At 42.3% G+C, this 15,239-nt stretch overlaps 1 protein-coding gene across 1 annotated transcript in view; it reads right to left on the bottom strand.

Moving 5' to 3' along the window:
• Positions 1 to 475: 475 nt before the first annotated feature.
• The window catches only part of LOC137571671 (probable cation-transporting ATPase 13A4), a 229,459-nt gene continuing 214,695 nt past the window's right edge, over positions 476 to 15,239 (bottom strand). The window contains exons 27-30 of the mRNA XM_068281166.1: positions 14,468 to 14,649; positions 12,180 to 12,268; positions 8,895 to 8,975; positions 476 to 875 (exon numbers count right to left, since the gene is read on the bottom strand). Coding sequence (XP_068137267.1) covers positions 657 to 875; positions 8,895 to 8,975; positions 12,180 to 12,268; positions 14,468 to 14,649 — 571 coding nt within the window. The 3' untranslated portion in view covers positions 476 to 656. The remainder of the gene's footprint in view (positions 876 to 8,894; positions 8,976 to 12,179; positions 12,269 to 14,467; positions 14,650 to 15,239) is intronic.

Raw genomic sequence — 15,239 nt, 5'->3', positions numbered from 1 at the left:
TGCTGGAGAAGCTTGTTTTCTATTCCATGTCAGTGGCTAGGAATACCCAGACAGCACATGGTGACCCAGAAACACCTGGAATGTATAAAGGGCCTAAAGGACCACCATCACAAAAAAGTGTAACATTTAAACCACATGTAAACACATACCAATAAGAAGTATGTTTCTTCCATAGTAAAATGAGCCATAAATTACATTTCTCCTATGTCTCTGTCATTTACAATAGGTAGTAGAAAACTGACTGCCTATTGTAGCCAGATTTCTACTACCTAGTAGCATTTCAGTGGCACTAGTGGTCTCCTTTTTTTGACACATAAAAACATTCATCCTCTAACGGCATGAAAAATCCTAACACACAACACACAGCACAAACACACAAGGTGGAACAGCAATATACAAGTGGCAGTACAGATGATATTCTGGACAACAAAAAGCAAAAAGAAAAAAAAAACAAAAACAAAAACAAAACACAAGGTTATATCAATTTATATTACAAAAACAATTAAAAGTGTCCATTTATTTTTTTCCATAAAAGTTTTATGCTTTTTTTTTTTTGCATCCATGGTTGCATATAAAATTGTGTTACTGTTTAGCAATAAAATGGTGAATTCAAGTAATATTTCCCTGAATTTATGTCATATGGCAGATGAGATCCGTCACAACATTTCATTACTCTCAAATGTTGGATTGGCATAGTCTCCCATTTCACTTAGCATTGGTACGTTAGTGGGGAGGGCATTGTCTTTCCTATTAAGGGGGGGCCACTCTGGATCTCCTGCCAGTGACCGCTGTAGTTTCTTGTACAGGCTCTTTGATTTATAGTGAGTCAGTTTTTTCATTACATCCCAAAGTTTTCTGTTTTCAGTGATACATTCCTGGAAAAAGGTAATTACATTTTAAATGCACACACTAAATTAGAAGAGAAAAATGTGATATTTTTCAAATTGCTATATATTTATAACATACATCCTTAACACCATAAAACTGTGCTTTTTGTTAAAGAATAAAATAAAATACTGTTTTTTATTATCAAATTAGCAATAAATCTAGCAATCTAGCATTAACATTATTATTATTCATGTACCCTAACCTTTTAAAGTTTTTCTCTTTTCACATTCTTAAAAAAAAAAAAGGAGAGAGAGAGAAAGAGAAAAGAGAGAGAAGAGAAGAAGAGAGGATGAGAGAGAGAGAGAGAGAGAGAGAGAGAGAGAATTTTGTTATTTTGTTTTGTTGTTAGATTCTGCTTTCCCCAGTACTCTGCATGGGTAATTTACATATGCATTAAACCAGAAGAAAAATAAAATTAGGACTGAACTTTTGTGTGGTAATGGTTATTCATGGAAATATTATCATGGGGAGTTAATCTGGGTTTCCACTTCAAACCATGAAAGCGCATGAGAAAATTACCACATATCTTCAAAAATCAGATGATGATGATGAAAATAATTTTTATCCCAAATTCTTGGTCTAAATTGAGAGCAATATGCAGCTGATAATTTAACAGGTGAACTCCACTTTCATTAAGGGGGTTAAGAGGGGCCCGGTATAAAGGTGTATAAAACGGAGTTAAAAAAAAACAACTAAAAAGAAAAAAAGGGAGGTGCCTTACCTCAGTAATGACAACTTCATATGACAATTAAATTTATTAAAGTGAGCCTCCAAACCAAAAATCTACTCAGAAGCACTGAAAAGGCTTGGTGTTTCTTTAACGGTTTCATAGCATCAGAACTGTATTTTCTTATCCAAGCCTCATTTTTTGCCTGCACAGAAACTTAGCTCTGCCCCATCAAAGAAAACTGCCCAGGCATTTTTCCCCTGATACTGTGCAAAGCATGATGAGATTTCGGATGATGTTGTTCTCATTGCCTAGCAACTGGGAGGGGTGATCAGGACACAGGACAGTTGGAACTGTGTCTCATGCTCCCTGTCACTTCCTTTCAACCAAAAAGATGGCTGCCCCCATGAAATCACAAACACTTGCCAGTTCTTTTAAAACAGGGTGGGTAAGAGATTATATTACCCATCTATTTTAATTAACATAACTAATGTAACTTAATGACAGTATGTTTGTCTAGGCTGAAGTTCCTCTTCAGGCACTGGTAATCTGTTTTGTGCCCTCCTTGCTTGGCTGAACAGATTATTGTGGTAAAACATTTGGTCTGAAAAAGGGGGCTCAGACACACAAAAGGCGTTACCAGTGCTTAATGAATTTCATTGTTATATGAAGTTGGCATTATTAAGGTAAGCCACTTCTACTTTTTTTCATTTTAGTTGCTTTTAGCTCAGTTTTATACACCTCTGGGTGCGTCTTTCCCCCCTTTGTACTTCTCATATTCCTCTGGAGGGGTGTTTTTGGTCTTTCATGGCCTAGCCACATCTACTGCCAGTGTTTTTTTTCCTAAGAGAGTGACCACATCTAGCACGTCTACAGCACTTCCTCTTTCAAGCCAGAAGGAGAAAGCGTGGAAGGGAGCCTTGAAACGCGGCTTTCAATATGCACATGACGCATAATGAAACGCAGACACCCCGAAGACTTCTGGGTAAGGTAACTCCCTGTTGCCTGTGGTCACCCATGAAATCATTAGACTTCATCTGAATTCCAAAATCATGATCCATCTGAAAATGACGCCTGCGAATAATGGTGCACGGTGTTGCCGCTAATCCGTTTGTCGCTATTTAACGTTAAAGCCTTATCGTTATTTAGCGTTAAAGCCTTATCGTTATTTAGCGTTAACACCTATCCCTAACCCCTAACCCCTAAACCCCCCTGGTGGTGCCTAACCCTAACCACCCCCCTGGTGGTGCCTAGCCCTAACTACCCCCTGGTGGTGCCTAACCCTAACCACCCCCTGGTGGTGCCTAACCCTAACCACCCCCCTGGTGGTGCCTAACCCTAACCTTGACAGTGTTACATTAAATCCATTCACCATTTTGCAGTTAAATAATGTCTGCAGTTTGGCTTATGTAGGTTAGCTATTGATAAATAACGTTACTGTGTGCAATAACGTCTGCTGTTTGGCATATGAATGGCGCTATTGATAAATAACGTTACTGTGTGCCATTTTTCTTCTTTTTTACCTGTGCTCCATTATTATGCAGTACTAACGATAAATATTGATAAGCGTATCTTTTTAATGTGGTGACATTTTTATGCATAGGTGCTGTGCGCTATTATTCACGGATCCGCCAAAATCGAGTAGTAAAATACTCGAAAGCACATGCCTGGTGGCAACTGTGAAACGATCTTTCAATTTGGAAGAGGTCATCACCATAAATGGGAATTCTAAGGAAAGGAGCGGCTTAGACCAGTGGACTATAAATTGTTCTGGTAGCTTTCTGTCCTATACTTTTCCTCAATATAGGGTCAATACATTTATGTCCTTTCTCTTGGGTTTGATCCTTATAGTGGAGGATAAATCTTCTGACATATGTAAAAAATAAATCCCCTTGTATATCTAGAGCTGAGGGAGGAAAGAAACTATCTCCTGGTACAAATGAAAAGAGGAAGACAAAAGAGTAAAACGTCCCACACATCCTTAACTGTAAGCCGTGAAATTTAGGTCTAACATTAAATAAAAGTATAGAGTATGACTTGTATGCGAGTCAGACCCAAAAATCTTGGTCTTATAGCTGGGATCTCCCTTTTTATACAGACTGTGCTGTAGCAGGCTTTAAAGAGAAACTCCAACCAAGAATTGAACTTTATCCCAATCAGTAGCTGATACCCCCTTTTACATGAGAAATAGAATGATTTTCACAAACAGACCATCAGGGGGCGCTGTGTGACTAATTTTGTGCTGAAACCCTTCCCACAAGAGGCTCTGAATACCGCGGTACTCTGGGCAAACTGCCACAATGTAACAATGTTCACAGACAGGAAATGGCTGTTTAAAGCTGTCTGCAAGGCCAGAGCAGCTAGAAACAGCTACATAACTTGCCCACAGTAACAATGTCACCATGTAATACATGTCAGAATGTGAATCTGGGAGAGGAAAGATTTTACAATGAGCAAACACTGACTAAATCATTTATACATAATTATTGTAAAAATGAAGCACTTTTTTTATTAAATTATTTTCACTGGAGTTCCTCTTTAAGATCCCTCTCCCATCCTCACCCCAAGGGGGCTGACCGCTCTCTATCCACCCCCATGTGAATAGTTGATGCAGTTTGCCGCAGCAGAAGCCAAGACACTAGTGCAGGGTTCAGTTTATGTTAAATAATGAGGCATAAACATCAATATCTATATATAATACGACTGAAAGCCCTACCTATATTAGCATAAAACGGTCTATTTACACATAATATAGTACAGAGTAGAATGCACGGCTCAGCACCGCTGCTGGTTATGGTAAAGCATGGAGTCATGCACCTCCTTTTAATATAAGCCATTGGTAACTGGCCAGAGTATGGCGCAACTACAATTCATGGGGCCCTCCCAGCACAACTTTGATAGGGCCACCCCAAATGTTTGCCTCCCCTTGGTGCCCTTCACAGCCTTGATGCTTTTCATGAACTGATCATAAAACAAGTGTGGCCATCATGATCTTTACCCCCATAACAATCGTAGCTATGAAAACCCCTGACTGAAGTATAGTTTCCTGTATCAGCGGAAGGGAAGGTTAGTAGATGGGGCTCCCTTACAGCTCTGGGCCCACCTGCGATCACAGGGGATGCTCCCTTCTAGTTACGCCGCTGCATACAGAGCATTAAAATGTATCCGAACTAGTGTCATTGCAGCACTGGATAATGTATATGAGATCCCTGGAAAGAGGCAGGGAGGAGGAGAAGAGAGGTCTGCACCAATATGAACCATGATAAAGCAATGCTGGTAATTCAGTAGGAGACTTTGGGCAAGATTTTCTAACACTGCCACTGCCTATAGATATTATGTACATATTGTGTTGCACTCGACCACTATGAGTGTGCTATGGGTGGTGAACAAAGTACAATGTACACAGTAGAAAAGGACCTCCCATATATTACAGCACCACTCCAGGGTATATTTCAAAATATCACAACATTTATTAGAATTACAAATAGACAATTGATTGAACACTCATAATTAAAACCAATTAAAAGCAGACATAGCTCGAACCTCAGATTTTGGGTTCGCGGATTGCGGACGCAAACTTCCGCCAAAGTTCGCGAACCGGCAAACTCGGGTGAACTGCAATAGACTACAATGGGCAGGCGAACTTTAAAAACTAAAAACAAACATATGAACTGTACATGCTAAGGTCTATTGCCTTGATTATTTGCCATCACCTGGACTCTAGAATGACATTAGCTGGTTATCTCCATTTAGCTTAGATGCCGGCGTATGAATTTCAGTGTGTACGGTGATCTTGATGGATTCGTGACAGGGTGGCCATCCCATGTACCTTTTATCTTTTTATATTTTTTTATTAGATTGACAATACAATTTGATATTGATTATTTGTACTAAGTAGGTTTTCATTGTATGATTTCCTAGATCTATACTACAGGGGTGTATGCCCTACTGTAAAGATTGTGGAATCGTCTCCGTGGTCAGCGCACCAGACGTGCGCTGACACGGCGGATTTCCTTCACAAGCGTATAAATTTGCAGGAACCCAGCAGTAGGTGCAATGCACCTGCAGAGGGAAATTCCTGATGGCAGGTGGAGCTGTGGAGTGCAGAGGAACAGCTCCTCTGCTCTACCACACACGCCAGACAGGAATTGTACGAAGGGAAGAACCGTAATCGCAAGAGAAGCGATTGAGAGTGAGCACAGAGACAGATTGTGTGTGTGTGCATAAAACTAGTCGCCAACCCGCGACTGTGCACACACCACAGCAGATACGAAGCAGGAACGCGATCGCGAAAGGTGCAATCGCCAGACGTGACACAAGGCTAAAGCAAGGCGGAGCAAAGGCACAGCAAATCATACAATGAGGAGATACGGAAAACAACAAACGCTAGCTAACCGCGAACACCGCACTCATTCGCAACAGTGCACACGGTTATGCGCGGTCTCCACGTGATAAGCACAATAGAGACAAGCACGCCTAACTAACCATCGACAGACAAACATGAAACAGAGGACGCGAACGCTTGCTTAACGGTTACCTCACCGAGCCTCCAGCAAGCGTCCGTAGCAGACAAGACAGACACATGAAAACAGGGACAAGCGAGAGATAGGATCCACAGCACTAGCGTTAAGCGAGTGCGATCTAGGTACAGAGTAGCAGAACAGAAGGATCCACAGTGCTAGCGAAAAGTGGTTAGCGCGATCCCAGGAGACAGAACAGAATGATCCACAGCGCTAGCGAAAAGTGGTTAGCGCGATCCCAGGAGACAGAACAGAAGGATCCACAGCGCTAGCGAAAAGTGGCTAGCGCGATCCCAGGAGACAGAACAGAAGAGATAGCTGGTAGCAACCGCTGCACCAGCTATACTCCAAGAACAGAGATCAGAACCATTTCCTGTCCACCACCGCTGGGACAGGACAACAGCAACAGAACAAACAAACAGATAAACAATCCTAACTGCACTTAGGGAATCTGCCTAGCACAGTTTCCAGGAATTACTCTAAGCTGATCTTCAAACCAAGAGCATGGCTGACACTCGCCAGAGTGTTTCACAGGAAGACTTCTTATGACCAGCCAAGCATTGTGGGAAAGACATAGTACTTATAGTACATGCCTCCAATGAATGTGGCCAGGCAATTTGCATGACAACGTATGCAAATTCCTCTGCAAGCACAAGCTGCAAAACTGACAGAAGCTCTTCTTTCCAGAGTTCTGCAGCATGCAAACCTACACAATGGTCAGAAAGCTGCCTGCCTGCACAGGCAGCTGAGCAAATCATCACACCTACTAAGTTTTTCCACTGCCACTATTTTGATTGTCGTGCATAGCCTGTGTCTAATTATATGGTGCAAACAATTTGAGAAATACCAGGTGATTCTATATGTTATTAAATGTGTATTATCTACCTCTAATGCTTTGCTGAGAGTGTAATTCTTTTAATTGGTTTTAATTATGAGTGTTCAATCAATTGTCCATTTGTAATTCTAATAAATACTGTGATATTTTGAAATATACCCTGGAGTGAGGCTGTAATATATGGGAGGTCGTTTTCTACTGTGTACATTGCTCTTTGTTCACCACCCATAGCACACTCATAGTGGTCGAGTGCAACACAATGGCTATCATTCATAAAGCATTTCCGCATGCGGAAATGCTAAAAACAGCTGACTTTACCGACCACTCGGCAAAGTCAGTATTCATAAAGCCTCTTTCCGCATAAAAAAATGACACTACCGAGCAGAGTGATAAATCGCCGCCTTGTGCGGTGATTATCCGAACAAATGTAGCAAAATGTTCATTCATAAAGATCACCGCAAGCGGTGAGAGGTCGGGAAGTACCGCTCCCTGTGATGTGGCGATACCAATCCAAGTGAATGGAGACACACAGACCTCCCAGGCAGCTACAGCAGAGCGGAACACGGAGAAATGTATCAACTCGGCAGCTTCCGTGTCTCCGCCTGCCTACCGCCAGCCTACCGCCTGCCTAGTTCGGGGAATCTTCGCACTGCCACCGCACCTGGATGTTTTTTTATGAATGCCCACCCAGAAGTCTAAAACACCGGCAGCGGTGTTTTCCCGCACAGATTCCCCGTACCGACAGCTCCTTTATGAATGATAGCCAATATGTATATAATATAGTGTCACAGGTGATGGGTGTGGCACACCTGAGGAAGGGCTCCGCCCGAAACATGTTGTGCATGTGCCTCTACATGCTCACTAATACAGCTTGTCGCTAAAGCCCTTTGTGTGCAGTCTCCGTTTTTGAATTTGTATGTCAGTGGAGCAGGAGTGGTGTACCTGCAGGAGAAGTGCACCGGTACGGGGGTCTGTCTTAGGCCCGGAAGGTGGGTGACGTGTGAACTTTTGGAGTCATGTATATAATATCTATAGGCAGTACTACAGTAGCAGTGTTAGAAAATCTTGCCCAAATTCTCTTACTGAATTACCAGCATTGCTTTATCATGGTCCATATTGGTGCAGACCTCTCTGCTCCTCCTCCCTGCCTCTTTCCAGGGATCTGCTACTGCCTATAGAGCTCGTCCTAGTGTAGCTGTGGTACTTTGATTCCCCCAGTAGAAAAGCGCAAAATAAATGGTGTGTCTTGTCTTGGTGTAACTGGATAAAGGACAGCGTTAGACGATTTGTGTGCATGAAAACATGGGTTTTAAAGGACACCTAAAGTGAGAGGAATATGAAGGCTGCCATATTTATTTCCTTTTAAACAATGCAAATTGCCTGGCCATCTTGCTGATCGTCTGCCTCGAATAATTTTTGCTACAACAAGCATGCTTGTTTCAGGCGGGTTTTTCAGGTGGGCAATTCAGGCACTTCTGATGCATGGAAGATCAGCAGGACAGCCAGGCAACCGCCATATCCCTCTCACTTCAGGTGTCCTTCAAGGCTGCTGCATTTGAAAGATTTCCAGGTTTGGTGTGTACAGAATGGATTGTTGGAGGGAATTCCAGAGAAAGAAAAGGCTTGAGAGAAATTCTGGGTGTATAAAAAAAAAAAGATAATTAAACCGGATAGGAGTAGAAAATTATTTGCAGAGTGAAGGTAGCATTTTTAATGGTCTCTGTAAATAAGTGCTGTAATGCATGGCGGAATGGAGAAGGTTTTGTAGGTCAGTGGCACTGTTTATGTATTAGGCAACTGGTGGGAAAGAAACAAGAGGCACAGGATTTGTGAAGTGAGAAGAGAGGTGAATGGGTCACACAGCAGAACTCAAGATAACTGGAGTGGTGCCAGTCAGTTAGTTGGAAGGGTACAGAGCATGGTGCTGCAACACCCTATAATGATACTGCATTGTGATCACAGACTGGTTACACTGGTTACATACCTCGGTACCAAATGATAGTGCTGCTATGATAAGCAGCATAATTACGATGGCTCCTCTCCAGATCAGAGGGGTACAAACAAGCTAGAGGAGATGATGAAAAAGTACATTACATTCACATTGAACCAAGAACAACCAAAAGGTGTACAGTGGATAAGTGTGTCAAAGACAAACAATGTAATTAACATATTTATGTAAAGCAAACTCATATTGTGACTTGTATGTAAATTGTAACTTGCACACAGACTAACATTTAAAACTTCATAAAACTTAATTATGTGTTTTCAATGTGGAATGTATGGTCAATGGTCATTACTATTTTCTTGATATGACTAAAAAATGTTCAAGCCACAGATGCTGCTAGTACTACATGGCTGATGTTAATTCTATAGAGAAGATTAAAGGAGATATGAAAATGTAATCCCATTTGCAGGGTTACAGGATATAAGATGTGAAATGATCACATGGTATCTGTGCACATTCCAGTAGCCATAAGCTGCAGGTTATAACAACAAACATGGAAAAGATCAGTATTGATTCACTAACATGTTTACAAGATTCATATTCTCACTGTCAGGAGTTACAGTAGGCTTCTAGAAGAGTGAACTCATTCAATCTGGTGTTCTACAAGGAGTTTGAAATCATAAAGCAGTCTTAAAGGAATACTATTAAAGTATCTAAATTTCTGGAAGCAGCATTACTCAATATGGCAATATGAGTCAGAACGAACACAGCATATGTTTCTGCTGTGCAGTGTGTCTTTTTTTAGTATACCTTGCAGACAGCGTCCCCTGAACAAACTGACAGCGACGGGTTTTTGGGGCAGACCATTATGCTAGAGGTGATGCCTCTTGCTGAGCGCAGCTGTGGATTATACTGTTTCATGCTCCCCAACTTCAGTGCAAGTTATGCAGCATGTTACTATGAGGAGGGAGACACAACAGCTCTCCCTCTCACTCCAAGTCTGCCCGGCCAATAACATCATGCTTACTTGTCCCCTTCTGTTTGCGTGTGAAGAGAATCGTCAGAAGTTTCCCTTCACACTAGTGAAGCCCGGTTCATGAGGGATTGGCTCATTTGAGCCGGTTCTTTCCTGTGAGTCGAGTGATCAGACTCATCACACTGAACCAAATCAGTTCAGTGGATGAGAAAGGATTCCTTTCTCATCCACTGAACTGATTCGGTTCAGTGTCTTTCTCATCCACTGGACTGATTCAGTTCAGTGTCTTTCTCATCCACTGAACTGATTTGGTTCAGTGTGATGAGTCGGATCACTCGACTCACAGGAAAGAACCGGCTCAAATGAGCCAATCCCTCATGAAGCGGGCTTCACTAGTGTGAAGGGAAACTTCTGACAATTCTCTTCACACGCAAACAGAAGGGGACAAGTAAGCATGATGTTATTGGCCGGGCAGACTTGGAGTGAGAGGGAGGGAGAGCTGTTGTCTCTCCCTCCTCATAGTAACATGCTGCATAACTTGCACTGAAGTTGGGGAGCATGAAACAGTATAATCCACAGCTGCACTCTGCAAGAGGCATCACCTCTAGCATAATGGTCTGCCCCCAAAACCTGTCGCCGTCAGTTTGTTCAGGGGACGCTGTCTGCAAGGTATACTAAAAAAATACACACTGCACAGCAGAAACATATGCTGTGTTCGTTCTGACTCATATTGCCATATTGAGTAATGCTGCTTCCAGAAATTGAGATACTTTAATAATATTCCTTTAACCTCCTGAGCGGTCTGGACGAGCTCAGCTCGTCCATCACCGCCGGAGGCTGCCGCTCAGGCCCTGCTGGGCCGATTTTTATCAAATAAAGTGCAGCACACGCAGCCGGCACTTTGCCAGCCGCGTGTGCTGCCTGATCGCCGCCGCTCTGCGGCGATTCGCCGCGAGCAGCGGCGAAAGAGGGCCCCCCTAGCCGCCTGAGCCCTGCGCAGCCGGAACAAAAAGTTCCGGCCAGCGCTAAGGGCTGGATCGGAGGCGGCTGACGTCAGGACGTCGGCTGACGTCGATGACGTCACTCCGCTCGTCGCTATGGCGACGATATAAGCAAAACAAGGAAGGCCGCTCATTGCGGCCTTCCTTGTTTATTCTGGGCGCCGGAGGCGATCGGAAGATCGCCTCCGGAGCGCCCTCTAGTGGGCTTTCATGCAGCCAACTTTCAGTTGGCTGCATGAAATAGTTTTTTTTTTATTTAAAAAAAACCCTCCCGCAGCCACCCTGGCGATTTAATCAGAACGCCAGGGTGGTTAAGAACATGCTACAGTGAACGGGACATTACAACTACTAGGGTTAAAGTGAACCTGAGGTGAGAGTAATACTGCCATATTTCCTTTCAAGCAATACCAGTTGCCTGGCATTGCCTTCATGCTTGTTCGGGATCAATGGTTAAAAGCATTAAAGGAGTTATCAGGCAAATATTAATAAAACAAGCGCTACTTAACCAGGGCTTCCTCCAGCCCCATCTCCCAGCATGTCCCTCGCCGAGCTCTGCACGCAGCTGTTCGCCGCAGCTCCGTCCTAGGAGCTTGGGGCTGGAGGAAGCCCCGGGTAAGTAGCGCTTGTTTTATTAATATTTGCCTGATAACTCCTTTAAAGGCAGAGGATCAGCAGGATAACCAGGCAACTAGGTGTTGCTTAAAAGGAAATAAATATGGCAGCCTCCATATAACTTTCACTTTGGGTTCACTTTAAAACATTACTTTTGTGACAATAGTTAGCTCTGTAGGGTGCAGGGGACAAAATAATGTCAATGTGGCAAAACTAAGGTATCATAAAGGCTGTACAAATTCACCTGACCCAGACTGTGCTCACCAAGAGGTACACAAAACACTGAAAACATTAAAATGCTGAATAACACAAAAATAAATCCGACTGGATATCCTGATTGCGATAAATTTCCGCGTAGTGCTATTCGGATTTGAAAAGAAATCCGGATCCGAGGTCGGATAGCTGAAAAAGTTCGGATTATCTGGGTAGCTTGGATATATGGAATCCGGCTGAGCACCACTATCTCCGAGCACAGAGCCGATACTGCGCCTGTGCTGGAGTCAGGAAGGTAAATATTTACATCCCCGCTATACGGAGGGGCACAGTGAGACCGCCGTGGGACCCGGACACAGGAGGACGGGGGAAGCCTCAATAGGATCGGGAGGCTTCTCTCTACCGAGGTAAGTACCCCCAGGGAAACTTTTTAAAGTCACCCATTTTCTTTAAAAGTTCTAGTTTAGTAGAATGTCAGAAAATCAGGTACATAAGGTTATCATTCTGCAGTTGTATACTCACCTCCATAGCTATATATAACTTAGTAATGTCTGCAAACAGCATAAATATGCAGACTGCAAGCTGTACCACCAGCACAATAACAAATATATCTGTAAGTCAGAAAAAAAAACAAGAATGTTATCAGTGATGTTTCTTCCTTTTATGCATTAATATGGTTTTAAGGTCAAAATGTCAATGCTCACTAAGTCTCAGTTAAAGGAAAACTAAAAATGAACCCTTAGACTGCCCACGCCCACAGGCGTTGTGTGTTTTTGCATCCATCTATCCAAGCTTTTTAATTTAAAACTACTTTGCAGCGGATGTCTATAGGCATATCTGTGCCCTCAACTCCTTTTCCACGGTCGTCTAAAAGGCGCTTAGTGGAAAGTGCTCAGTGACAGCTTTTTTACTTTACTTCAGATATGCAAATAATTCTAAGTTGATGCACAAATAGGGAAATGTTACTCCAATTCTATGCAGCTTTAATATGGACCAGTTAAATGCTTTCACTGCAATATTTCATTGGTCCATTTTACAATAAGTTAATAATTATCATAGTAATTTGTATTATTCTGTATCATAATAGTTTGCATAATTCTCAAATGTATTTGCACCTCAATAACAATCCTACTGACTAATTGTCAGCAATGAAGATTTGGGCAAGTCATTTAAAGGATACCCGAACTGACATGTGACATGATGAGATAGACATGTGTATGTACAATGCCTAGCACACAAATAACTAGGCTGTGTTCCTTTTTTTCTTTCTCTGCCTGAAAGAGTTAAATGTCAGGAATATAAGTGGCTGACTCAGTCCTGACTACAGTGTGACCCTCACTGATAAGACATTTCCCTTTTTACCACTTTTTTGCTCTCAGAAGCCATTTTCTGCTAGGAAAGTGTTATTTAGTTGGAATTTCTAATCAGTGAGGGTCACACTGTAGTCACTTCCTGTCTGAGTCAGGACTGAGTCAGCCACTTACATAGCTGATATTTAACTCTTTCAGGCAGAGAAAGAAAAAAAGAAACACAGCTTAGTTATTTGTGTGCTAGGCACTGTACATACACATGTCTATCTCATCATGTCACATGTCAGTTCAGGTATCCTTTAATAAACACAATACAAACATAGTTGGCACGGGCAGTCTAAGGCCCCATTCACACCAGTAAGTTTTCATTGTGTTGTCTTACCCTTTTTTACCGCAAGGTAACGCTAAAGCAATGAAAGTCTATGGGACATTTCACACCAGGTGCGGTGTGATGCGCTGGAAGTATCACATCTGACATGAACGCATCAGCATGTTATTGGTCAGCAGAATCTGCGGTGACATGCATTGGCCAGAAGTCATGCAAGTCAATGGCGAAGCAGATATTTAATTTTTTTTGCATTCGCGATGCGGTGCGCATGCTTGGAAACATATTTTTGCAATGCACTTCGTGCAGTTCAAGTTTTGGCCACAGAAAGTGAGCGCTAGAGAGCCTCACTTATAGTCTGACTTGCTGCCAGATGTGATATTACCGTGCATTGCCACGTTAATCTCAAAAGCCTATTTTAAGCCTTGCGGTGCAATCATCTGATTACAGCGCAACCAAAACGCTGGTTGCTGGTGTGAAATTGGCCTCAAGGTTAAAATCCACCCTATTAGTAATTCATTTTCATACAGCCCCCCATTTTAAATATAGAACCCATGCTAAGATCAGCCTTAATTTGTAGAAATGTTACTTTTCTCTACTGTGTAATCAAGGTAAGGGTCATCACATCTAGAAACCAGAATCCAGGAAATCCAGTCCAGGTAAACAGTGAGTATTACAATGTGAAAGGGCTTACGTGTCTGTGTACATGGGGATTCAAGCTGAATATATGGAAAAAAAAAACCCTGAATTTGCATAATACTGCATCAGCTTAGAATTACTCATCAAGGGAGAAGGAATAAGGAAGGGGCAAGTACTCAGATGGGGCATACAGTAAAGGCAAAGTAGAATGATCAGTCAAGTCGCTCAAAGCCGCAAGGATCAGAGTATCATTCAAAAAAGCAAGAAGAAAAGGCAGGCTTGGCACTCACTAACGAAGGGCAGTGGGTGCTGATGGTGCATGGCTTGATGACCAGCCGCTTTGCTGTACTTCTGAGAAGCGCGGCACAGCGAAACAGTCGTCAGGCTGTTCCCAATGCCTGCCTTTTCTCCTTGATTTTTTTTCATATTAGACTTATTTGTATCTCATTGACCATCCCAAAGCAAGATGAAAAGTTGTAGTAGCTAGCTGAATATGACAAACAATATGGGAATCTATCTATTATGTCTTTACTTACAATTAGTATAAATAGGCTTTCTGAATGGTTTTCCTTTTGAAACCACAACAGCTACAATAAGGGTGTTAATAGTGCCCAAGAACCAAACAGTTGTGTCCTCATAGCTCTGTGCATCTGTTGGTGTTATGTCTTGAGATGTATCATTCCCATCAGAGTAGTTGGCACTGGCTGGAATGCAGGCACTAGAGGAAAGAAATAACAGATATGTTAAAGGACCTAAGTTGCAAAAATCTTTAAAAATGTAAAATACCTGGAAACGCATACAAATACGAAGCAGGTTTCTTCCAGAGTAAAATGAGCAATAAATTACTTTTCTCCTATGTTGCTGTTACTTACAGTATGGAGCATAAAACTGCCTCATTTGGAGCATATTGATTTTAGAGAAGTAAACCAACCACTTTACCATACAGTTATAACATGTGGTAGACTGTTAGTACAAATAGGTATATCTATCCAGTAAGTGGAGTCCCAAAGTAGAGTTTCAGATTAGTGAAAATGCTTATTTGTGGCAGGTTTTTTTCCTCCTTGAACAAGAGAAACTTAATGCTATGGATTTTCCCCTTGTTACTTGAACACTTGTGGAATTTTGTAACGAATTGTGATGTAGCAAACATCAACTTTTCTGCTTGCAAACGTGAATTTTCGCCAAAAGTTTGAACAGGCCGTTCGCAATGGACTACATAAACTTTAACTGAATGCAGCGGCTCCCCCAGGACTGCGCAATGCCAATTGGTGTCAAGTCCTGGGGGCGTGTTTTGCAAGAGATTATGCG

This window comes from Hyperolius riggenbachi, chromosome 4, assembly GCF_040937935.1.
Source record: "Hyperolius riggenbachi isolate aHypRig1 chromosome 4, aHypRig1.pri, whole genome shotgun sequence".
Taxonomy (NCBI): domain Eukaryota; kingdom Metazoa; phylum Chordata; class Amphibia; order Anura; family Hyperoliidae; genus Hyperolius; species Hyperolius riggenbachi.
The sequence above is the reverse complement of the archived record's forward strand: the minus strand, read 5'-3'. Positions and strand labels throughout refer to the sequence as shown.